The sequence below is a fragment of the Mugil cephalus genome, chromosome 5 (assembly GCF_022458985.1).
Source record: "Mugil cephalus isolate CIBA_MC_2020 chromosome 5, CIBA_Mcephalus_1.1, whole genome shotgun sequence".
Taxonomy (NCBI): Eukaryota; Metazoa; Chordata; class Actinopteri; order Mugiliformes; family Mugilidae; genus Mugil; species Mugil cephalus.
In genome coordinates, this window is record NC_061774.1 from 25910201 (window position 1) to 25935708 (window position 25508).

The window sequence follows — 25508 nt, forward strand, 5'->3', positions numbered from 1 at the left end:
TGTTAAAAGGTGCTACCTGCTGTTGTCATCGATGTCATTGGATATGCTTGGTTCAGCTTGGTTTCTCGGAGGAGGTCAAGAAGATCGGCGAACCCTTCACCCTCACTGAAACGTACACCACTAAAAACCATCAAATTTATCCCTCGCTGCTGTTTTTTTGACCCTTAACGTGGCGTCTGGATCAAGGAGGTCACCGACATCCAAATGCAAGTGGCCAGGTTTAAATACCTGTGGTCACATCTGGTATTAAAGTGCATCTTGCATCTGCATGCGGCCTCGACCAGAACTTTAAATCTGATCTCACTCTGTTACAGAGCGTGAAGCTCTGTACGCAAATTAGCACCAACGTTATTTGGGGGCAGAACAATAATTTGACAGGTGCCTTCTCTAAGGGGAATCAGTTTTGCACAAAACTCAGATTCAAGCTTAAACCCTAAAGCATAGGTCTTCAACAGGGGGTCCACAACCCCTAGTTGATTAGACATTTTTTATGTATTTTTTTTAATTTCCCCCCACAATTTCCTGGCATGGGCAATCTTGTGTTGCATCTTTGAAATAAAATAAATAAATAAATAAAAATAAAAAATTATATATATATATATAAATTATAAAATAAAAAATTATAAAAAAAAATAAAATTATAAAATAAAAAAATAATATTTGGACCTGTGTATTATTTGAATAGCTTAATACTGAATCCAAAATGATGCTAATAATTTATATTTATAAATAGCACTCGTTTAATATAGAACATATATAGTAGGTAGGGGTACTTAATCTCTCCATCATTTGGGGGGATATTTTGAAGACCCCTGCTCTAAAACATCCATACATGGTGTAATTTCAGCGTTTCAGTGTGCTGTTTGATGCATCTAGAGGATTCTTAAGAATTAAAAAAAAAAAAAAAACATTGATCCAGGAAACATTGTGCGTCCACGCCTCCAAAGGAATGAGGTCAAATGTGTCTGAGACCACCTCCAACGTACTTTAAACCTGTCACTTGTGATCAGATTACCTAACGTGGATGTTACTGAAGCAAAGTCCAAATGGGGTCAAATCAAAACCTAACCTCTGCACAAGTCATGTAGCCCTGAAGAAGCTTCTTGTTTGAGGTGTGTGTTTCTTTTAGCCTTTACATGACCTAGATGACGGAGAATCTTCACAGAAGTGTGTCATCGTAACCTGTTTTGTATTTCTGCTCGACAGACTTTACACAAGTGCAGTAAGATGCAATTAATCGTGTAGTTTTATGTATCTGTAATCGGCCGAGTCACGAACTGTAACCGCGAAAGAAGGAAACAAGTCATGCTGTGTGGTCGTTTCTGTGGCTGATAAAAACCAGGGCGACTGGTTTCAGTGTGTGTGCCGCTGGTGTCAATGAGAGTTTGTTGTGGGAAACAGTTGCTGCTGGACAGGTTTCAGTGGGAAGAAGAAGAAGAAGAGGAGGAGGATGATAATGAACCGAACGCCGTCTCATTGTGAATCACCGCAGCCCGATTAAAAAGCTCATTTGAGTGGGAGCGGAGCCGCGAAGCAGCCCCTGGTTTCACTCTCGCCTCGTGCTCTCACCACCGGCGGCGGCTCCTCTGTTTTTTTTTTTTTTTTCGGTTTGATTTCTGCGATGAGGAGCGATGTTTGAATTGCGGAGCAGCCACAGATAGTTTAAGCCAATTAAACAGAAAACGAACTGTCACCAATCATTTGTGAGTAGTTCGAGCGAACAACAGCCAGACTGTGAATATTTACTCCATTTAAATCGAATCATTGTCGGACAAAACTGAGGCGTGAAGACAGACAAATCGATATTCACAGTAATTATTCGTAGCAGAGAGTGATCTGTACCTTACGTCCCAACATTTGATTAATCTCGGCCTCTGGTGAAAGTCGCCGTCAGGTTGCTGACCTTGTCTTGTGAAGCTCTTTTTGTAGCTCAGGGGTGAAAAACTGCTGCTGTGAAGTCAAATATCTGGCGTTCTGCAGAAAATTACATGTGGAGCTGTGTGGATAAAGGTTAATCACTCACGTCTTTAAACTTCACTAGCCGCCAACAACCAATACGGACGTCAAGGTGAAGGAACCTGAAAGGAACAGCTGATAAAATAGTTTCATTAAGCTTCAGTATAGTAGAGACAGTATTTATCAGGCTTTCCTCCCCAGCAAACAAAGATGCAGATATTATTTGCTTGGTTATTTGGCTGCTGGTCCGGATCTGTTATAGCTTTGCCTTCATTTGGCTCTAAACTGGCCAAAACCTCAAAAACAAAGAGACAAAGCTGTTGCACACTCACTAAAATTTAAACTAATCCCTGAACCCCTGAATATCCGGACATTATTATTGTCCTTTTAGTCATTTATGTTGCATTTAGTCGCTGTCGTTGTCTTTGTCAGTTTTTTATTAGAAAATAACTTGAGGGACTCGATCAGATGCTAATGGAGATGCTAATGGGGTTGCTAATCACTTGAATGTCAGTCCAGTGGCAGTTTGTTTCTCCACCTATGAAATTAAACGACCTAAATTTAAATCGTTGCAATCTGAGTTACAATCTGACCTTTAGCAACGGTTAGCATCGCAGCCGGACGCTCTGCTGACTGTGATGGGTCTTTTTATGTGGATTTAACACATTCTCCCTGCGTCTGTAGATGTTTCCATTCACTCAGTTTAATGTGAGTGTAAATGTTGACCCTCAACTATAAGAGTGTCAGACTTGTTTCGGTTCGGGGGCCTCTCATAGACCAGTGAGATAACAGTGTAATAACCTCTAACCATCGACAACTCCAGCTTTGTTCTGTTTGTTTTAGTGCAAAAAGTAAATGAGGAAAATGTTTACATCTGATAAAAATAAGTGCAGTTTGGGCACGTTGTTCTCTGCTGTTTAGTCGTGGGTCTAAGTGTTGCTCTGTCCATTAAAACATTGGACGAATCAGTTGTCGTCATTGGAAAGTTGCAGTCTTCCATGTTTTGTGTTTTTGTAATTCACGCCATGGACCAGATTAGACCCTGGTTTTTTCGAGCCATATGTTTGACATCTGTTCATCTGACGCCGACTACATAATAATACAGACGCATCTTTTAATTATAGTCATCGGAGTTCGAGTGAGGCTCTGATCTGCTGAGTGTAATCAGGGTTTTCCACTATATTTACTATACTTCTGTCATTAATTAGCATAAATGGAGCATTAACACATTCATTATAATAATAATAATAATAATGGTTTGTTGCAGCCCTCTTTATGATAACAGTGTTTTAAATATAGCGCTGAATGCAGGCTCTCTAGTGCGGTGAAGGCTGCCTTTTGTAATGTGTTTTTCTCCTGTCTGGTATCCTCAAATGACCCTTAATGCAGCAGCCTCAGTTTAGCACTGAACTGAACTGAACTGATCTGAACTGAACTGAACTGAACTGAACTGAACTGATCTGAACTGAAGTGAACTGAACTCGGGGCTTGTTCATTACGTCTTATCCCTTTGTCTATATATAACTTACGGTGTTGTATCTCCAGTCATCTGCAGAGGATCAAGAGCAGAAGTGCTGCTGCTGCAGAGGACGGAGAAGGAAACAAATATCTTTTCACAGGCTCTGCAGCCTGAACTCATTTATTTTAACACCGTCCGAACCGTGAGCGGCTCTCGGAGCAGGATATTGATAATGGATGCAGGTGCAGAGCCTGAAACCAGGTTCACATCCAGTATTTGAGTTTCCTTGAGTAACGGCAAGAAGATTTCTGCTGTGTGATCAAGTTGAGCTTGTGTTCACTAATGACATGTTTATTTCACCAGGTTATTGGTAAATGAATGACGACATCCAACAAAGAGCATTATGGTGCTTGAGCTGCACTTGAGCTGTGACTCTGAGGCAATAACACCGGTTACGTTTGGCTTGTTTTTTTTTTTTTTTCTGTTGGATGTTTTGTAATTTTTGTCACTCGTAGTGTGAACGTAGCTTTTGTAACTGGTTTATTTCCAGTCTGTTTTTCACGCAGAGCTCGCAAATTAAATTCACACGGACTCACGAGTACACTACGAGGTCTGTGAACGCCCCCCGTCATGGTTTAGTTTGAGCCGGGTTTTACCCCTAAATGTTGATCCAGTCATGTTGAATTTAACCACAATAATCTATTAACTGCCTGATGGTCGACAACCGATCAGTCACTTCAGGTAAAAACGCTGAATGTATAAAAGTATAAATATACATCTTAGCTGACGAGAGGATTTGATGCAGTCGCTCTGTTTTGCAATTCAACACTTTGGGTTTGTCATGTAATACTTTCTGTTGCAATTCACTCATTTTTGTTCATGTGCCAATACTCGTATATTGTTTATTCTATTTTTTAAATCTTATTTTTTTATCTTTTTACACAGTTCACTCTTTATTCTTGTTACTTTTCCGCAACATGTAGGCTGTTTCAAACTGCAGTTTTCCCACTGAGGCACAAATAAAGGCTGTTCTATTCTATTCTATTCTATTCTATTCTATTCTATTCTATTCTATTCTATTCTATTCTATTCTTTGTAATTGTCATCTTAGGTGTGAAAGTTTGTTTTAGCATTTAAGTATAAAATGTTCTTCCAGTTAGACCAGTTCTAATTGCACTTGAAGACGTTTCACCAGTAGTTTTTTTTTTCTCATTCATAAAAAGCTTAAATTGGGGACGGTTACAGACATGTCATCCAAAACAGGGACTGTCCCCAGAAATCAGGGACGTCTGGTCCCTAAAAAAAAAAAAACAATAAACAAACAACCGACACGTAGGTGGATACGTATCACGATACGATACATTATGATATTGTGATTTAGTGTTTTATTCTTCTTAGTTCACTGAGAATTTTTTAAATGCAGCTTGAGATACAGATTGTGTATTAGTTCATCAGACCACAAACTGAGTCAAACAAACAATATTAATTCAAATTCAGTTAAATTCAAATCCATTTCCAGTTTAGTGCACTTGTTCAGAAAGTGGATCGTGTTTCCTGCCACTTAAATGTCAAAATACAGAAAAATGTGCTTCACTCTTTGAAAAACTCCACTGAACAGATGTGGAAATAAGGTGGCGCCACAGCGACGTCCTGCAGAGTGGAGGTGTAGACGCTGTTCATGATCGGCCCAAAACGTGAATTTTTCTTTTAAAATACATATTAAGACATTTAAAATTGACATTGTATCAGATATATTGTCACATCAGTATTTTTCCCACCTCTTTTCACCCTTTTTTCATATTCCCTTATATATTATTGGACTCACCATGTGCAGTAACCCATATTTATAACCATATTTATGCTGATAATGTGCAGTAACTCATACTCACTTCACTTTCATGTACTTGTACATATTTCCTTATTTATTATTGGACTCTAGACTCACCATGTGCAATAATTTCCTGCTCTGCAGTACCACATATTCATGTTATTATAGAGCAACAACTCAGAACGCAGGTTCACTTATACATATTTCTATATATATTTCTCATATTTTTTAACATTTATACGTGCGTTCTGACTATAATTGCCTACTTACTCTAACATATTCTTATTGCCTCGTTGCTCTTTCTCCTGAACACTGGTTCACTTTGAGTCGTAGCTGCTGTAACGAAAAGTAATTTCCCCCTGGGATCGATAAAGTGATTCTGATTTGGCACAAAGTCTTCCTCGTTCTGCCGCTTCCTTTTTTCAGACCGTTCCATCTACTTTCTGAACGCTGTGTAATCAAATACACAACACCAGTATTCAGTATGAACCGGTTAACCCCCCTCAGCCCTGGGGACGTCCCTAATCCACACTGACACCTTGATTTTTTCCAGGTATAAGTACCAGCACTGATAAAGCTGATGTTTAAAAGGACTGACTCTCATACTTGAACATGACCTCGACTCATCGCCGTCGACTCACAGATGTAAAAACACCACAGAGGAGTCGCCGGAAGTCATGTGGCTGCAGCATCTGTGCGGCGTCTCATTAACAGGCAGCGGTTACAGTCGAGTCTACGTCCTCGCCACAGTTCGTCCCTGTCGGGCTAACGGGGCTAATTTCACGGTCTGATGAGCAGACGCCGTAGTCGCAGACGTCGTCTTCTTCTTTTTTTTAATTGTTTTCTCTTAAACCGTGCATATTCGGAGGAGGACGGAGGAGCGGTGAGGGCGTCCGCCCGGCCTTTCCCTTCCCTTCCCTCTCCCGTCGTGACCGGGTTGGTCGGACTCCTACAGTTAAGCCGTGAATCACGCAGCGTGACGGCGCCGCTAGTCACCACTGCCCAGCTTCTTGACCAAAATCTGTTTCCCTCCGCGGACGAACGGCGTTCGGGGAAACTCTGTGAAACGTTAAACTTGGGTTTTAAAGTGGCCACTCATCAGTTAGAGGAAACTCTTTTCTTTTCTTTCGCTCGCATTGCTGTGGCGTCCGTCCTGTCACTCAAACAGCGTGGGTGGCGCTGTGGCTTCCAGTGAAATTCAGACTCTCTCCGGCGTAGTTTTCTTCGCTTGTTCTCACTTAATCCAGAAAAGAAACCAAATATTCTCCATTATTTGCAGTAAAAGTAGCATCTCCTCCCACGGAGCGCCGGGTTTAGACGCTTTAAACCGGAACTTTGTTGCATCTTTTTGCCTTTTCGTTGTGGAACATCATCAGATCTCAGAGTATTTCCACTAACGGTTTTAATTATTTGCTCTTTTCTCCTGCAGGCTTCGATGAGAGGCTCTCCATGATGAGCAGCTAACACTATTGGCCGCACAACCACAGGAAGAGACGTGGCTGCTGCACCATCCACAGTCGACGCATGGCGGTATTAGGGGTAAGAGCCACAGTGACCGGTTCACACTTATCTCGTCCACTTCGTTTAGTTCCAGATTTAAATACACCAGTATCCTCCCTTTGCACATGTTCATTTTACTCACACTTTGACTCCTAATTTTACACCAAGTTTCATGAGTTATACTAAGGAATTTACCTCTGCTGATGTTTTTTTGAGTATTTTTTTGGAATAAGTCCAGTCTCCGGTACTTTACGTATATATTTTTTTGTTTGTTTTTTGTCTTCTTCTATGCTGTTGTCTCTGTATTATGGTGCAAATAAATAATTTACAATTTTTTTTTTTTTTTTTTTTTTTTAATTAGACATCTAATGTCCCAGAGGTTTCCTGCTTTTAAAAACTGACTATAGTGTCCAAACTAAGTTACCAAGTAACTCATTAATAAATGATAGTCAGTATAATTTGTTTCACAAGAAAAATTCACAAAAATAAACTTTTAACAGATGAGATGAAAAGAGCTTTGTACAAACTAATGCCAATTAATTAAAAATATATATTTTAAAATTAGCTTCAGCGTAAATATTCACCCTTTAAAGTTGGTGACCCTAATTCAGCATTTAGTTTGACTCTGGACTGTATCAGGAAACATGACTATTTTAAATTTCTGAAAGTGGACTCAAACTTAAATCCATTAATTAAATGAAAATACTGACTCCTCCACTGGAACAAGCTTTAGCCTCTAAATAACAGACGCTGACTGTCTCTGCGTCCTGTTTTCTCCACTCAACCAGTCATTATCTCACAGTTTAATATCTGTTCATATCCAGTTTTTATTCTCAGAAATCTGCTTTGTTTGTTCCTCTGTGGCTTTACATGAATTTCATTTTAATCTTTTTGGTAAAAGTGGGCGAACGGACGGGATCGGTTGGATTAGAGTGGATTTGAGGGGTAGAAAACTCGGATAAAATGAAGTTGCAGTCTGGGACGGAGGCGTCTTTAAAGTAAATCTGACTCGGGGAAGCCCAGTGGACGCTCTTCGGGGTGTTTCTATCAAAGGAAGGCTTCTTTTTAAAAACCGAGCTCAGACATTCCCTTTGACTTTGTTCTTGTTTTAAAAGTTATCTCTGCTAGTGATGATCAGAAAATCTCAGCGGGAAACTTTAAAAGGCCAAACCAGCTAATCCCTCAGCAAGTTTGGGTTTGATTTACAAGAGCCTGGATAAGCTTTTCAGGGTTTCTGTTCCCCGATACCCTGATGGTCCAGTGTTAAGTTCTCAACTTTTGGCTTCACACTCATCACTCTCATAGCTCTCATACAGTTTGAAGAAATGAAGCAGTTATCTGGTGAACCTAAAGCTTGTTACATACTCTGCAAGAAGCCAGAGATTCGTTCTCGCTCCTAAAGCTGTGAGAACGAGAAAAAAGTTTGTTTAATACGTCACGAGAAGCTCAAGTGCTGAACTCCCACTGCAGCATTGTTGGAGAAGCCCGACTGCACCGAAACACATAAACCGATCTCTACCCAGGAGAGATTAGCCATCACGCTGCGAATATTAGCATCTGGAAGCTCAACGCTAGCCACTAGCATGTCTGCTTTTCGGCATTAGCCACGCCCACTTCCAGTTTCTGATCACAGAATAGTAACCGGAGAAAAACGTTCTGCCTGGTTGATGTGTCGAGAACAAGCCGCGAGATATTTCCTACTGTGGATGGTGGAGACCAAAAACAGAGATAAAAGATTATTGGATTTAAATTCATCAGGCCTGAGAAACACGACTCTAAATGATGCATAATGTTGCTCTGAAACTATAAGCTTAAGGTTTTGCTTAAGGTTTCTTCCTGTTTGAAGGGAGTTGTTCTTTCTGTTTGGGCCCGTTGGTGCGTTACATTTAACTCCGAGGTCGGAAGTTGGAGCTGAGAACGACGTCACACCTGAGTTATCGGGATTCTAGCTACAGAAGTCTGAAAATTAAATGGCTGCGTCCATGAAAGCTCTTGACTTGTTTGAATATAACTTGGTGGAAACTTGGTGTGTTCAGTGTTTAAATTTTTTGAGTGCAGAGTGAAATTTTTAATATTAACTATTATAATTGTGCGGCGGCTCTATGGTTAGCGCTGATGAAGACGTGCTCGTTAGGCTGATTGGTGACTCTAAATTGACTCTAGGTGTGAGTGTGAGTGTGAATGGTTGTTTGTCTCTGTGTTAGTCCTGCGATAGGCTGGAGACCTGTCCAAGTTGGACCCCTCCTCTCACCTGATGCCGGCTGGGATAGACTCCAGCAAACCCCTCGATCCTAGTGAGGATTAAACGATAGTAGAAGATGAGATGCTATAATATTAAACTAAATTTAGGCTGTTTAAGTCCCACAAATTGTGAATGGAACAGATAACTTGAACCAACTCATGAGGAAATTTATAAAGATGCTCAAAAGTTTTAATTGTTTAATGTAAATGTAGAGAAAAATTACGCCATTAATCCCAGTTTGACATGATGATGTTTGGCTCTGTTTTGATTATTTTTTAGCCGTTGTTAGTGCGACATGAGCTTGTAGTTCCCATATAACACATGAAAAACTAAATTACACTGTAACAGCATTTCAACATATGTATGTGGGAAAATACTGTCTGTAAGACCAGTTTAATGCAACTTCTGGGTTCAGTAAAGTGTCTTAAGACTGGCTATTTAAACAAATTTGATTTGAATTCCAACCTATAATACAATATGTTCTTGTTTTTATTGCCACCGATACGAGTCCCGATCCAATCTCAAGTAAATCTCCTACCTGTATTAAGTCTAATTAATAGGACATGGATTATGTTTAGTGATTTTATAGGGACTCTTTTTGTATGTGTTAGGGTCAGAATCAAGTTGGAAGTATTGAATGATGACCAAACATCCTCATTAGCCGTCATTAAAACGGATCCCAGTCACACTGTGAACTGTAAATCCTAATATAGATCCATTTTCTTATTTCTTTTTCCACCCTGAGCTCTGGTGCCTGAGAGGCAAACCTCAGGGTGTAACTTTTTTGTAATTCTGTGTAATTAAAACCGACTGTGGTTATTGTATGTGCTCATATAAATTACAGCAGCTGATATGATCAGATTGTGCCGTTTATAGACATTTAGACGGATTTAGCTCAAACTCTTACTTTAACATTATGTAACATTATGTAATTAGAATTCAGTCTCATTTTAATTGCTTGTTAATTTTAATCTATTTAATTTATTTTTGTCTTTGGACCTATGTTCAGAGTTAGAAAACGTGACGTGTTGTTGCTACATATCAAAATAAAGATAAATGGGAACTTGTGAATTCCATTGATAAAACATCCTGAGTTTCTCCAGGAACACGAGTCCTAGGTGTGGAGGGAAACCTCGTTTACTCATCCACCCACTCAAACGTCTGCATCATCCTTCTTCCTGTGTGCGTCCTTTAAAGATGAATCAGAAGCAGAAGCTCTCGCTCTCTGTTCCAGCTTGTTTCCCGCTGCTGTTACGCGTCAGACCGGAGACACGGTCTGGTCCAGCTGATCCTGGTTAACTCTGCGGATTAAAATTAGTAATGAGCCACTGCAGCCTGTAGTAAAATGACTCACATGACGTATTAGTGACGGTGCAGGAGGGTCTGAAAAAAAGTTTCAGTCAGGAAACAAGCTGGAAAAAAAGGAAAAAGGAAAATGTTTTGTCTTTACTCTTGTGCAGTGAGGTCACAGTGATGGTTCGCTCCATGTGCACGGCGATTTTCTCACGATTTATTTCAACAGAATGAGCTTGTAGACAAATTATGTCCTTTAATTATTTGTCAGACAAAAAAAAAACACATTTCCGAAGTAGGATGTAACTTCTAAACAAACTATGCAATGAATGCATATTTTAAAAAACTATATATATAATTATATTTTCTCTTTAATAAATTAAAGAGAAGCTGAACTGTACAATAAAATGCATGTGTCCTCTTCTTAAAAGTGCAACTGAAATCGTATTTTGTCTTAACAACAAGAAAATAGATTAAAAAAGTGTCTCTTTAAAACAAATCCTTCAAAAAAAACAAATAAATAAATAATAAATAATACCAATAAACAACATTTCTTTAAAAAAAAAAACTACTAAGGCTTGAATTTATGTTTTTTAAAGAAATATCAGCGTTATCTCGTTTCGTCTGAACACCTGACAGTGATCAAGTGAACTCAAAACTAGATGACACCCTCTGCTGTTTAAAAATGGCATCGCGGTTCATTTTTCATCTTTCAGCTGATTTGAATTGTCACACGTTTGTAGCGTTTTTTTTAACTGTCTCACGATGCATCTTTACGTCCCCAGTTCACTCGTGTTCCTGCACAAAATCTAAGCTTCGTTTCTGCCTTTACGTTCAGTGGTAGTAACACATTCGCCCTCCAGGGGGCGGTAATTCTCCCTGTAGCATCAAAATGCAACAAAGGAAACAGAACAAAATAATAAAACATTTAAAAAAAAACAGAACAAAGAAGCAGAAATAGAAGAAACATGTCTTTTTAAGCAGATGCTTCTCTACACAAGAGGAGAAGAATTTAAAAAATAAAATACTAATAATGTCCCTTCCAGGTCTGTTTTTAAACATTTTTTTAAAGTGCATTTAATTGACGCACATCGAATTATGCAGATAATCGCGCTGACACATTTGACATCACCTTTAAAAAATGATTAATGCAAATAAAAAAACGCATAATAAAAAGCTTTACTTGCTTGTGGTGTTTTATTTCAACTTAGAAATAAATGCACGTACATGTAAATTTGTTTTCTGAATTAGTGCTGATGTAGTGAACTTTTCAACTAATCAGCTGTTTAAGCCTCAAGAGAAGGAGTCTGAAATTCTTCCTGACTAATGGCTCTTTGCATTTCTTTATGTCTGGTCAGAGAAGTTCTTCCTGACATGAAAGAATAATTACAAGTTACAAAAAAATAAAAAGGTCCCGTCAAACCATCAAAAGACAAAGATCAGATCTGTTGTTTATTACTAGTATTTAAACGGTGGAAAAACTATAATTCTCATGGGAGACGGGAGAGTTTCTTTGTGTCAGCAGCGGCGTCGTGGTTGAACAGCGGCTTTGTCTTGACTTTGGTTTTAATTCTTTCTTCTTTCTCCTCCTGCAGAACCCCGACATGCTGACGAGGAAGATAAAGCTGTGTCACATCAACGCCCACATCACATGTCGTCTGTGTGAGGGCTACCTGATCGACGCCACCACCGTCACCGAGTGCTTACACACCTGTAGGTCCCTCGCTTATTAATATTATTATTATTATTATTATTATTATTATTTACCCCGGTTTCTCTCTGTTTGGATGTTTTATTTAGTTTTTTGTCTCAGCTCCTGGAGTTTGTTTCGTCTGAACAGGGGCTGAATTCAGGATGTGGCGTCTTGTTTTATGCACCTTTTTTTTTCCCTAATTCCCAAGATAAATTCCTAAGAAATAATCGACTCTAACAGTTTAGGTCAGACTCACAGGATCAGCTCATCTCCACATTTATTAGTCCGGTAAGAAGCTGAGACACTGACACAGACGTGCATCATTATCTGAGCGTTTCCAATAAGGTGGGATAATAACGTCTGTCTCTTCCTGCAGTTAGACTCATTACAAAGTCTGGTCCGAGCTTCGCTCGTCACACTAAACACTAAGAACTGGGTCTCAATAATTCTCTTTAGTACTTGGACATATCGACGTGTTTGTCGGCCAATTATCGACCGTAATAACTTCACTGTTTATGTTCATTGAGCTAATAAAAAAGACGACGGACGAGAGGACATCGAAAGAAAAAAGATACATAATTAACATCATTTTGTAATTTTCAGTTTGATAAAAAAGTGGAAAAAATAAATAATAATAATAATAATGGTAACTATTATTACACAGACGGCATCATAGTCGACTTTCTGTGTTCTTTAATATCAGTTTGCACGTTCAGTATTTAATCATCACCCAGAATAAAGAAACTGTTCAGCTGAGACAAGAAAAATAGGAAATAAAAGACACAGACATGAAGACAGAAGGAATTCAAAAACCACAAAACTCAAAAAAACAAATGTAATCCACCATAACATGTCTCTAAATGTTTACATCTGAGCTCTTTAACTGAAAGGAAAAGTCTCATCCGAGGTGAAAATGTGCAGCACTGAAACAGTGACAACGGCCTCGCAGTTAAATTGTCTGTAAGGACTAAACTATTTGGCTCGTTGTTGCTCTTGTGAAATCTTGAGGACGAGCTTCCTCTTGGATTCCTCAGCCCTCCAGTCAGATGCTTCCTCTATGTTCTGATCTCAGCTTTTTTACGAAGTGAAACAGTTGCAGACGAAGCTGCTGCGTTTCTGCCGTGGAGAAAAGAAAAGCAGAGAAACGAAAGCAGCAGAGCCTTGAATTAGCACGTTTTGTAATCCCCCGGGGGTTCACCGGGTTTGACGAGGCCTGTTTACCTCATCTGCAGCCTTAAGAGCCCTTTAATGCTCACATGAGATCTGGGATCTGGGCGGAGAGTCGCTGCTGGATCCAGGCAGCGGCTGTGAACAACAGCACATCAGGAATTTAGGAAATAATCTGAGGAACCTGGAGCGGAGTTGATCTCCTGAAGCAGATTCAAGTGGAACCTGATTCTGAATGTTGACAATATTAAAGAACCTTTTTAGAAACACACACAAAAAAATAATAATAAATAAAATAGTTATTGTAGACAGGTAATAAAACAATGAAAGAAATAAAGCAAAATTTGTACAATTGAGTAAAACTGTTAAATATCTGAATAAAAATGATATAATATATTAAATTATATTATTAAAAAATAATAATAAACAGATAATCATATTTAGTTTTTTACTTTAAAATGTGTTTAAAAAAAGAGAAAAATAATAATAGATATATAAATAAGATAAATAAATAAATAAATAAAATAAAGAGACAAGGGGAAATTTGTATAATTTAGTAAACCTATAAAATAACAAAATAATAAAAACAGATAATCAGATTTTGTATTTGTTTTCTTAAAAATATGATTTAAAAGGAGAAAAAATAACAATAATTAAATAAGATAATAAATAAAATAATTATAGTCGGGAAATGTATCATTCAGTAAACACAAGATTTCAAAATAATAATAAAAACAGATTATCATACTTAGTTTTTTTTTAATGTTTAAAAAAAGAAAAAATAACAATAATAAATAAAAAAATAATTATAGTCAGGTAATAAAACTAATAAAGAGTCGAGAGGAAATTTGTTTAATTCCGTAAACCCATAAAATAACAAAATGATAATAATTAAAAAAATAACAATAGTAAATAAGATAATAAATAGAATAAAATAATAATAATGGTCATGAAGTTAAAAAAAAAGTAAATACAGTAAACCCATGATCAAACACATAAGATAAAATACACTATTTAATTTGTGCACCGACATGTTTCATTAGACTGAATTTCATGGCTCTGCTGTACCTAATGAAGTGGCCACTTACGTATACGGAATAAACTGTGTCATCGCTCACAGACCAGGTGGAAAAGGCTCCGTGCTAATTAATGTTAGCAGCATAAAACAAACCTGAATCTAAAACCAGGATCAGACATGTGAGGCGACCGCAGACCTCCCAGTCCCTCGTCTGTCCACCAGAGGACGCTCTCCTACCACAGACCAGCGTCTGTCGTCCCTCCAGACGTCTCGGCCCAGACGCTTTGTGAAGGAGCTCCACTGTTACAGAGCGGAGACGGAACAGATTCACATCACGTCACCGTTGCAGATGTTGTGATAGACGCAGATTTACTGCAACAGAACGACGTCGGGTGGAGACGGAGTCAGGGCCAAAAACCAGGGGCAGGAAACGACACCTCCGGGTTTTATGTTAGTCAAGAACAGGGTCGGTACATTTAGCAGGTCGGGATTTTTCTTCTGCAGTGATGAGACAAACAGTTACTGTGTTTTACTCCTTAAACAAGCAATTTAAAGATACTTATTTATGTTTTTCTTGATATTTTAAAGCAAAATAATTTTCAAAAAAATCAGTTTTCCAGGTGCGATGATTCTGTTCACGACAAACAATTAAAACTTTAACAATAAAAACATAAATATTGGCAAATGTATGAATTTTAACATAATTAACATTAAAGTTGCACCAAACAGACGGTTGGATATTTTCCGTCTTGTTTGTTTGTTTGTTTTCCTGTTGTGTCCTATAACGTGGGGACTAGTCGGACTTTCTGTCTCAGACTTTTTGGACGTTTCTAGATTAATCTATCATTTGGCCGTTGAGTTTAGAGAAGCAGAGGATGAGAAGAGAAACAGGAAGTGATAAAAAACGAACCAAACAATAAAGTTTAACGACTCACAGTCAAGTCTCTCCTCGTTTTTCAGTTTAATCTCGTCCGATGATTCAAATACTTTCACAACGACGTTTATCATCCAGATTGAATAAACTGTAGACTGACTCTCAGCTCTGCCTTAACTTCTCACGTTCTGGTGGAGAAACTACACATTTAAGACCTATTTTCCTCAAATGCACGTTTATTATTTCCTGTTTTTTTTTGTCTTTGCAGCTGAGGTGAAACAGTGGATAATTAGTGTAATTGTTTTGGCCATAAGAATAATAAGGTGCACTTTAAAAAAAAAAGGCGAAAAAACAGATATCTGAAACTTCTTCTTCTTCTTCTTCTTCTTCTTCTTCTTCTTCTTCTTCTTCTTAAAAAGTCTAAAAAGGCCTTAATTAGTCTTAAATATGAGCATATTACATTTAGTTAAATCTTAAATCTTGCTTGTGTCCAGACGGTGCAAAACTTTAAATCTGACACTACATACAAAATAATAATGCAATCAAATCAATTTTATTGTTAATCCTTGACACAACCAAGACTCCAACGACCACCACAACCCCATCATCCTACTCTTTATTTTATGGAAAATAATTCAGATTTTGTCCTGAAAACTTTGAATTGTGATAGTTTTGTGCAGGTCAGAAGTTTTTTTTTAGTGATTCATAGGAAAAAAAAAGATGATGTAAGAGGATTTTATGGCAGTTTCTTTATGCGTGTACATTTTTGCCACAGAGGTGTCCAGAGGAGGCAAAATGCATCATGGGAGTGTGAATGACATGTGAGAGAGAGAAAGGACACTGGATGTTTTGGCTAAAGAGAAGAAATCCTGCAGAAATTCAAGCCAAAAGCTGTAACACAACAAAATGATCCCAAACAGAAAAAAAAATGTGCAAAAATCCCATAAGGGTTAAAGCAATAAATCAATGAGAAGATACAAACATTTATGTAACTCTGATATGGAAAATTTTCAGCTGCCATTGTTGAAAATGAAGCAGGAAGTAAGAACAAAAATAAAGACACAACGTTGTGTTTGGGTGGAGTCGTCACAGAGCGAGTCAGACTGATACATAGATTTATATTAAACGATCCTGAATAAACACACAACACGCACAGCACCATCAAAACACAGAGGCTGCCTTTAAAAAACACCGGTGGAGTGGGAGCTCCATCTGTTTGCAGAGTGGGAAAACGACAATCTGCAGCTTGTGTGCGTTTTGTCGACCGACCACGTGTCTCCTCTTGTGTGTCCAGTCTGCAGAAGCTGCCTAGTGAAGTATCTGGAGGAGAACAACACGTGCCCCACGTGTAGGATTGTTATTCATCAGAGCCATCCACTGCAGTACATCGGGTGAGTGAAGGGCTGCTGCAGAGCCGCACACACACAGACACACACACAGACACACACACTGCCATCAGCCAGGAGATCACAAACCACGGACGACCACGGGGCCTCGACCTTTTCCCATTTCATTTCTACACTTTATTTCAAACAAACGGACTCTGAACGTCTGAGGGAGGTCGGAGCAGAACCTTAAAGGAAAATACTTTGATATAAGAAGCTGTTTTTTTTTGTCTGGATGTGATGGTTTGAATCACAATTAGCTCAGAGCTGCGTGATAACTGCTTCCTAACCTCCTCCTGGAGGAACTGAGCTTTCCTAGTGAATGATCAGCAACAAACAGGGAGAGGTTTCCTTTGTTTCTTCAGGCTGTTACAGGCTTTGATTTAGCTTCATGCTCCTTAGACGAGACTAAAAACACATCAGAGTTGATCTGGAAGTCAGACCGCCATGATTTTTACATTGTTTTTGTGGAGAAAGTTGGTCTGAAATCTGTTTTTTGGGAACTAGTTATGCTAAAAAATCTTAACAATTTGGATGCACGAACATCAAAAGACAATATTTTAATTTATCATCTACGTTTAACCATCACAACTGTTTGTGTTCTGTGCAATTTAAGATTTTGACCAAATACGAGGGCGACGCTCCAAATGTGACGAATCCAGCGACACGTTTAGAGTCGTAAAGCCGTCGTACCCGAGAATGTGCTCACAGTTCACATCCCGACAGACACAAACATCATGTAAACGTATCAAACACAAGCTTAATGTTTGTGTGATCAGCAAGTTGCTACAAATCCCGGACGGTTGGATTTGTGTATAAGTTACAATTCAAACACAATTTGAGGGTTTTCATTTACACAAATATGAAAATAAAAATGCTTTTTTTAAGTAGAAACATCGATTCAATTCATTTCCCTCTCAGAATGAGGGATTATATCGTTGGTGTCTGATTAATGTGACACACACACACATATTTACACAACTACGAGTAATTTACTCGTTAGCGTCTGAAACCGAGCCGCACACTCATTGTTTTGCCCGGAAAAAGGCTCCATCTCAAACACATTAGCGGCTGACGCAGATGTTTTTCGGGGCCTCATTGTTTGCAAGAAATTAGAGCTGATGGGAAACATCAGAAGTGACGAGCGGACGAACAATCGAAGCCGATGGTTGAGATTGAATCTAAACGAGCCGAGGAGAAGGAGTCCTGCCACGGACAAATCGTTACTATCACACATTTAAAATGATCCTTCCTTCAGATGAAACACCTGGGCTCCTGGTTACAAAAAAAAAATAAAAAAGTGACGTTTACATGGTGGGTTTACAGTTACAAAGTCATGAGCACCACAAGAGGGCGCCATTCACCTTTTTTTTTTTTCAAGTAAGTTTTTTTTTTACCCAAGTATCTGCATTGTTACTGGATATATGACACTGTAATATGCAAACATCAGAATTAAAAGAATGGATTAACACCGTGATAAATTCCTTTGTCATATGAGCTTATGATTAAAAGGCTAAACAGCAGAAATAAGACTCTTTTGAACTGATATCACATGGATTAATTAGTCTGCAACATGAATGCCTCCCCTTAAAGTGGCTAATCTGTAATATTAAGGCACTATTTTAATGTACTATATTTTACTTTATCTCTCTTATACTATCTCAGTTTATACATGTAATGATCCTTGCAATGTGTTTGGAGCAACAATAAATATCTCTTACTGTAAATATCTGTATTTTCATACTGTTATACACCAAAGAGTACAATAAGTACAAAATTCCAAAGGTTATAACACAATATTTATAAAAAGTGCAAACTGCAGCTCCAGAAAAAACTTAAATAGACACAGGATTAATTCCAACTCTCCACATCAATAGACGGTAGCAAATATCACTCTCCATCTCCTCTAACATGAGTGTTTGGAAAGCATCTTAAATTCTTTAGGATAAGATTAAGATTTTTAGGTATTTGGGATTAGTAGGACCTAAGAAGTATAAAAAAATAAGCGTCATCTTTGAACAGGAAGTAGTTTTTGACAAAAAAAATATGTGGACACAGGGATTATTTCAGTTATTATTTATATTATAGTTTAAGTTTATTTCATTTATATATGAATATGTGAACAACATCACTGTGTCAACAAATGAAAAGCTATTAATACCCAACGTGACCAGATGAGGAAAATACGTGAACCAAGATATAAAACTGTTTATTTTAATGCAAAAGTAGAATTGGAAATGATGAAATCCCAACGTCCTCAAACGAGTTCATGTGAATTTTGTAAAATTTTTATGTCATATCAAACTAGGAAAATGTGCATTGACCCTTCGCTGCCAGTACATGGCAGATAAAAGTGTCTCCTTATGGGGACAACGGGTCTAAATGAAGCAGAATAAGATTCTGCAAGAAACCTAAGACACGATGTCCCCGTATGAGGACGCAGGAGGTTAAACACCATTTGATCGCAGCACTATTATAGTTACCTGCATGCAGACAACAAAAGTTGCAGGAAGAAGATGTGTTGTTGTTATTTAAAGTTCTTCCAAAACATATTATGCAAAAAAAACAAAGCCCAAATTCTAGATTAAATACGTCAGAAACAGAAATTCTGGCTTCTCAGATTTAATTTGGGATTATTTCATTAATGTTCTTTCAACTTCTGAAGTCGTGACTGCTTCATTTAAACTGCTTTACCATTAGACTCTGATAATTAAACAATCAAACACTGGAATTAAAGTATTTATAGTTTCAAACTGTTTAAATTCATTAGTTTTTCTTAGATATTTTTCTTACTTTTTTAGGATTATTTAAGATTTCAAAATATGTTTTAAAAGCATCAACAACAACTTAATTTAAACCTTTATCAGATTGTAATGATCTCCAGAGTTAATTGAAAAAAAATACATTTTTAATTGATTTAATGCCCATTTGTGCAGCACGAATACATAGAAAAATATCTTTGACTGGACCAATATATATATATATTTATATATATAATTGTGCCAACTTACATTTAACACTTATTTAACCTGAGTCAGGCGGTAAAACATATTTTAAAAAATGGTGGCGTCGATTTAGATTGTTCAGATAAAGCACATGCAAATATTTGTGACATTAATATATTAATATATATTTTTGGGCATGTCTTTGTTTTGGATCACGTTGGTGGGAGGTTACACTTCCCGTTCTGTCCAGCAGGGGCCAGTGTTTCCTCGTTTTTCAAACCACCATCCTCAGGCAGCTAATTCTGGCCCTTAGATACAGCAGCTCCTCAGTGGACATCATTGGAGACGAACACGCCTCCATAACCGCGCAACAAACTCAACGCGTCGCGTCCGTTTGACGACTGTCACAAACGCACCGTCACGCAGACACCGTGCACCAGGTCACCAGCGCGCAGGAAAGTCTATTTAACACTCTGACTGAAAGAGCGTATGCTGCACACCAGCATCTCAGAGTGTTAATTGGATTTTTTTGTTGTAGCCCATTTGCCCATTTTTTTTTTTCCAAATATGTCATCTTGAAGCTTTTGCACAGACTGGACTGAATTGTAGTTTCTGGCTTGTGAAGTATTTTTCCTCCTCTCTCGTCTTGTTAATCATCTCAAGACCCGTCCAATTAATCTCCTGGCCCTTTTGTTGGGAATCACTTTTTCTGATGTTTACATCATTGGGTTTGAAATTCACACGTTAATCTAATTATTTCCTTGTTCTTTGCAGCCATGACAGAACAATGCAAGACATTGTCTACAAGTTGGTGCCGGGACTTCAAGAGGGTAACTATCATTACAAGATCTATTCAGACATTAAAACGTCCACGCAATCAAAGCTGCAGGTCTGCTGAAAATGAGTTTGCAGTCATGCTTTTGGTGTTTGTTTATTCAGGAGCGTCGACCAATGTTACACATCTGTGAGCTGCAAAGATCCAAGTCCAAGTTAATTTCAAGGTTGTTAAAGGTTCCAAAACCTTCTGTAAAGAGCTTGGAATCCACAAATCATCACAGTCGTACAGACTGAGAACAAATGGAGGAGATTTAAGACGACCACCGACAAAGGTCACTCCATAATAGTCTGCGAGGTCCCAGGGGAACTTCTAAACAACTCAAGGCCTCTCTCATGTTGGCTCATGTTAATGTTCATAAATCCACCGTTAGTAGAACCCTGAGCAACCATTCAGTCCATCTGAATCTGACCTAAGTCCAGAAGCAAACAGTTCATGTGAGGAAAACAGTTCTGAACTCTGGGCTCAAATTCCTCCAAGTGTCTGTAGACGACAGATCAGCAGTTATTGGAAATGTTACCAAGGTACGATGCAAACGTTTGATTCTCTTGAACAAACAAATACAAAGACATGACGTTTCTTTTTTCGCTTGTTCTCCATTAGCTTCTCTTTCCGGATTTGTTTTGAGTAATTTTTTTTGCAGAAATGCTTTTAAGCTGCACTATATTTTAATACCACTTTCAAGCTGTCAAGGACGGACTTATAAAACCTCTCTGTGCTCCTCTCCTTTATTTATAACTTTTTTTTCCTGGTTGTGCAGCGGAGATAAAGAAGCAGAGGGAGTTCTATCAGAAGTTGGGGATGGAGGTTCCTGGTGACATTAAAGGAGAGCTCTGCAACATGAAGACTCATCTAGATCAGCGCAATGGTATGAATACACCTCTGCCCTATTACTCTATCAGTATAAAGAGAATGAAGAAGCACAACAACGAGTACCAGTCGAAGCCACCGAGCAGCACAGATGAAGACGATTTAGCTAATCTGAATGAGTCTCTGGCCATTTTTTTTTTCCTTTTTTGTGCACGACAGCATTTTCCAAACCAGCTGGCCTTCCTAAGGGTTGGTGTAAATGTGTGTCCTGAGGCCTATCACGCTGGTAGGCCTGTCACGCTGGTAGGCCTAATCACTCTCTTAATCCCCCTCCTCCCCCACCTCTCTGATTTTGGTAATTAAGGCTCAAATGGAAGTGGAGCTGCTCTCTGGCACCGTGCCTCCTTCGCTTGAAATCTGGTTCAGTCGAAGCATGCAGGCGAACACATGTATATATATATATATACATATATATATATATATATACCGATCTGCCACAAAATTAAAACCACTGACAGGAGAAGTAAATAACATTTTAATCATCTTGTGACAATATCCAGCGTTCTGCTGGAAACTTTTGGACCTGGCATTCATTCATGTAGGATGCTGCATGACACAGACACACAAAAACAAACAAGTTTGTTATTGTAAATCTAACTAAACTAAAACTAAAATCAGAGTTCTCTTTATCGGATTAAGACGCCCAGATAATGCGATTAGTTAATTTTCTCCAGCATGTATACGACTAAATCGGACTTTAAGTGGACAACGTGTGTGCACATGCTCCACAACTGCCGTGCTGGCGTATGACCCTGGAACAAACTGTAAGAAAGCCGATCGCAGTAGAAGAAGGTAGCAGAAGAACCACCTGAGGGATAGCGCCATCGTATCTGCACCATAAGCAGCGTACACTACGTACAAGACTAAAAAAGCTGAACTATTATCCATCTGGTTGTTGTTTGAAATACTCGTCTGCAACACAAACGACTGTGTTTATTCTTATAGACTACCACTAATACATCAACCAGAAAGTGAGCTGTATTAACCTGCTGACAAGACACATATCGCCACCTAGTGTGGAGGAGGAGGACATGTTCCCGTCAGTTATTTGATTTTCTCTGTTGCATGTGAACTGAGACTAGAACCACATTCAGAAAGTCAAATTTCAAGCATAGCTCAATTAAGCTGTGCATGTAAACGCACTGAGTGGGTTTCCAGACACCACAGGACGTCCTCAATAGGCCCATGTCCATTCTGTGATGGCACAATATTAGGAAGGTGGTCATAATGTTATGCCTGATCAGCCTTGAAACTGAGAGTCTGAAAACGCTCTCACTAGACACTAGGATGTAAAATCTAAGAGTCCCTTGTGTTATAATAACGTCCCTGGAGTGTTGCAGAGACGTCCTCCCATTTGAGCCTTCACACTTAAACGCTGGCTGTGTTTATTTTGCTTTTAAGTGCATTAGTTCTTTTGCAGGCGTTACTTGACACCGTCAAAGTAGAAACACAGCATCCACCAGCACGCAACCGTCTCATTTCAACTCTGAATTACCTACTTTTTTGGAAGCACTTAACGCAAGAAAATAGAGGGACACCGGGGCCACGAGGAGTCTGCTGAGTGCACTTTCACGACAATATAAACTCCCACATGAGTAAACAGACGCTTTGCTCCGTCTCATTCCTGACGTACAGTCGCCTCGCTTGAAAATGTCATCACACATGCCTCCGGGATCCGGCTGTCATTAATAAACCTGTCAGAAAAGCAGAGGATCTTCCACCCATGTGACATTATAAAACCGAGTCGGGCTAAAAGAAACTTTGTAAGAGAACGACTGCTCAGTCTTTAAAATCCCCAAACCCGAGCAATGATCGTGTTACCTGATGCCATCACCTCGAACACAAGCCTCGACTTCATGTCTGCTGAGAGTTGCTGATGTGCTTTGGGGGACGGGCGGGTTGTTTGAAGGTGAGACAACAATAAGTGCAAAGGCCCCTCTTGATAAGCAATCGCGAGCTCGACTCTGGAGACAATCACCGCCGAGACGTCGGAGCGAGCTCGACAATGCTCCGTGGAGCCGGCGACACTTAGCCCAGATGGAAAATGGTCACAGAGGGCAAAGAACATCCGCAGAGTCTGAGCCGGAGAAAACAGTTATTACATCCACCGAAAAACCCGGCAGGAACAGACTGAATTTCTCCTCTTTGTAAAGCTTACAGTAAACCAATACCCATCTCGGCGCACCAACGTAATTTTGACTTTGATAACAAAGTTTCGTAACTGCTACAAATTCAATTCTGTTAAAGCATCGCAGCCAACAGGAAAATCCATAAAGAATAAAGAGATATGTGACCACAGCTTGTCCATGACAACTTTAGAGGCGAGTATCTCTAAAATATCTGCAGTGAAACGGCACAACTTTACCATTAGGTTGTTATTAGAGAAGAATCGAGGGTTAGATCGAGACTAGAACAGACAAAGAAATGTTAAAGAAAGTCAACTGGATTTGTAGAGTTTTTTGAGAAGACGTTTCATCGCTCATCTGAGCAGCTTCTTCAGTTGTTCTTCAACTTTTTTTTTGGATGCACCGTGACCTGGATGACTGAGCTCCTTCATTTACCCCGGAGGCCAGAATTCGGCACTGGGAGCGACGTCACACCCGAGTTATCGGCGTTCCAGTTACAGAAGTCGGAAAATTAAATGGCCGCCTCCATGAAAGCTGTTGCATTGTTTTTGAGTGAAATTAACATGTTAAAAAATCCTGATATTAACTATTATTGCTATAGTGTTAAACTAAATTTGGGCAATTTAAGTCTCAAGAAGATCTCGAAGAATCCAGCCTGAAACCAAAACAACTTTCATTGGTTTTACCTGGAGAGAACTATATTCAGTCTTTATTAAACATAGATAGTGTTGAGTAGGATTTAACTTCAGTTACTTGGGCTGATGTTCGTTGGAAACGTAATATTTCTTAAAACCGGAATCCACATTGTTTAGTTTTGTAAGTCTGCGTGCGCTGAAACAAACAGAAGCCGAGCCACAACTGAAGATGAATTTTGAATGAACATTGCGACGCTTTCTCCACAAATGGACATATTTACATAATTGATTGTTTCAGCCTTGCTGCACATACATAACTTAGATGGCGCCGTAAATGATTTGTATCATTGTCAGAATTTAATATTCAAATATGCTCAGCTGCTGCCTCGGATATTTTAGTGAGAGGCCTTTTAAAAAAAACGTATTTATGGCGCCACATTTACAAGAAAATGAGGGAAAGCCTCGTCTAAATCTGACTACATTCCTCATCTCTCGCCCATCGCTCCGTGACTTACGTCTTCATCATAAGAATAGGAGTATGGGGGTGGTGTGTGTGGAGGATAATTAAAGGTCTGACGGGGTGACGTTTATATTTTCACCTGCACGAGCTCAGAAAATTAAGGCAAATTAACACATCTAGCTGGAAGAATTTATCATAAACTCTCTGTGGTGTATTATTAAACAGCACCTTCGCTTCCTCGTAGTATATTATCCTCAGTAGCTCAGAGTGTGAGAAATTCCCCTTTTTCTTCCTGTTTCATCTGCCTCACACGAGGCGGAAACTCAATTAAGGTGGAAGGAAGCTGAGAGGTCCCCTCAGGTAGGCTAATCTGCATGGAGAGTAACAGTGGCAGGAAGTTTCCCTGCGTTAGAGACGTGCCTTGACAGCGGATAAGTCACATAAATGATGCTTTGACACTCTCAGACATGTAATTGCTCTCTAAGTGGACTTCTGCAGGAGGCGGTGTTACGCTCCTGCAGGCCCCGGCTGTTTAAATAGTGCAGATATTATACAGCGAAGCGCATAATAAGGAAAAACTTCGGTCAGTTAAAAAAACACTGATACGGTTTTTCATTGTGTACGCTTGTGTGCATAACGGTTTTTGTATCCCTTTGGTTTTTCTGAATAGGCGATGCCAAATCAGAGGAAACGACCAATAAGGAGGCGGGAGAGGAGAAACCAGAGGAGGACAACGACTATCACCGTAGCGACGAGCAGGTTAGCAACGGTTTATTCATTCTCTTCATCCCTTTCTGGACTTTTCTTCTAAGTTTGAGACGTGTCAAATATCTGCCTCCTAAGATACAATACAATATGATCTGTTATGTTACGATCTGTTACGACACAATACGATACGATACGATACAATCTGTTATGATACAATATGATACGATACAATATGATACGATACAATACGATACAATCTGTTATGATACAATATGATACGATACGATACAATCTGTTATGATACAATACGATACGATACAATCTGTTATGGTACAATATGACACAATACGATACAATACGATACGATACAATACGATACAATCTGTTAGAATACAATACGATAAGACATTATTTGTCCCTGTGGGGAAATTAAGTTGTCACAGCTCGGTAGAAACTATATAAAAAATGTAAGGTACAAAAAATATTTACATACTGTATCAGGTTTAAAGTATTA

General features: G+C 38.9%; 1 protein-coding gene across 1 annotated transcript in view; it reads left to right on the forward strand.

Moving 5' to 3' along the window:
- The window catches only part of LOC125008496 (polycomb group RING finger protein 3), a 59572-nt gene that overhangs the window by 23447 nt on the left and 10617 nt on the right, over positions 1-25508 (forward strand). Inside the window, exons 2-7 of the mRNA XM_047585770.1 lie at positions 6673-6782; positions 11874-11991; positions 16325-16421; positions 20135-20190; positions 20956-21063; positions 24957-25045. Of these exons, the coding sequence (XP_047441726.1) occupies positions 6768-6782; positions 11874-11991; positions 16325-16421; positions 20135-20190; positions 20956-21063; positions 24957-25045 (483 nt within the window). The 5' untranslated portion in view covers positions 6673-6767. The remainder of the gene's footprint in view (positions 1-6672; positions 6783-11873; positions 11992-16324; positions 16422-20134; positions 20191-20955; positions 21064-24956; positions 25046-25508) is intronic.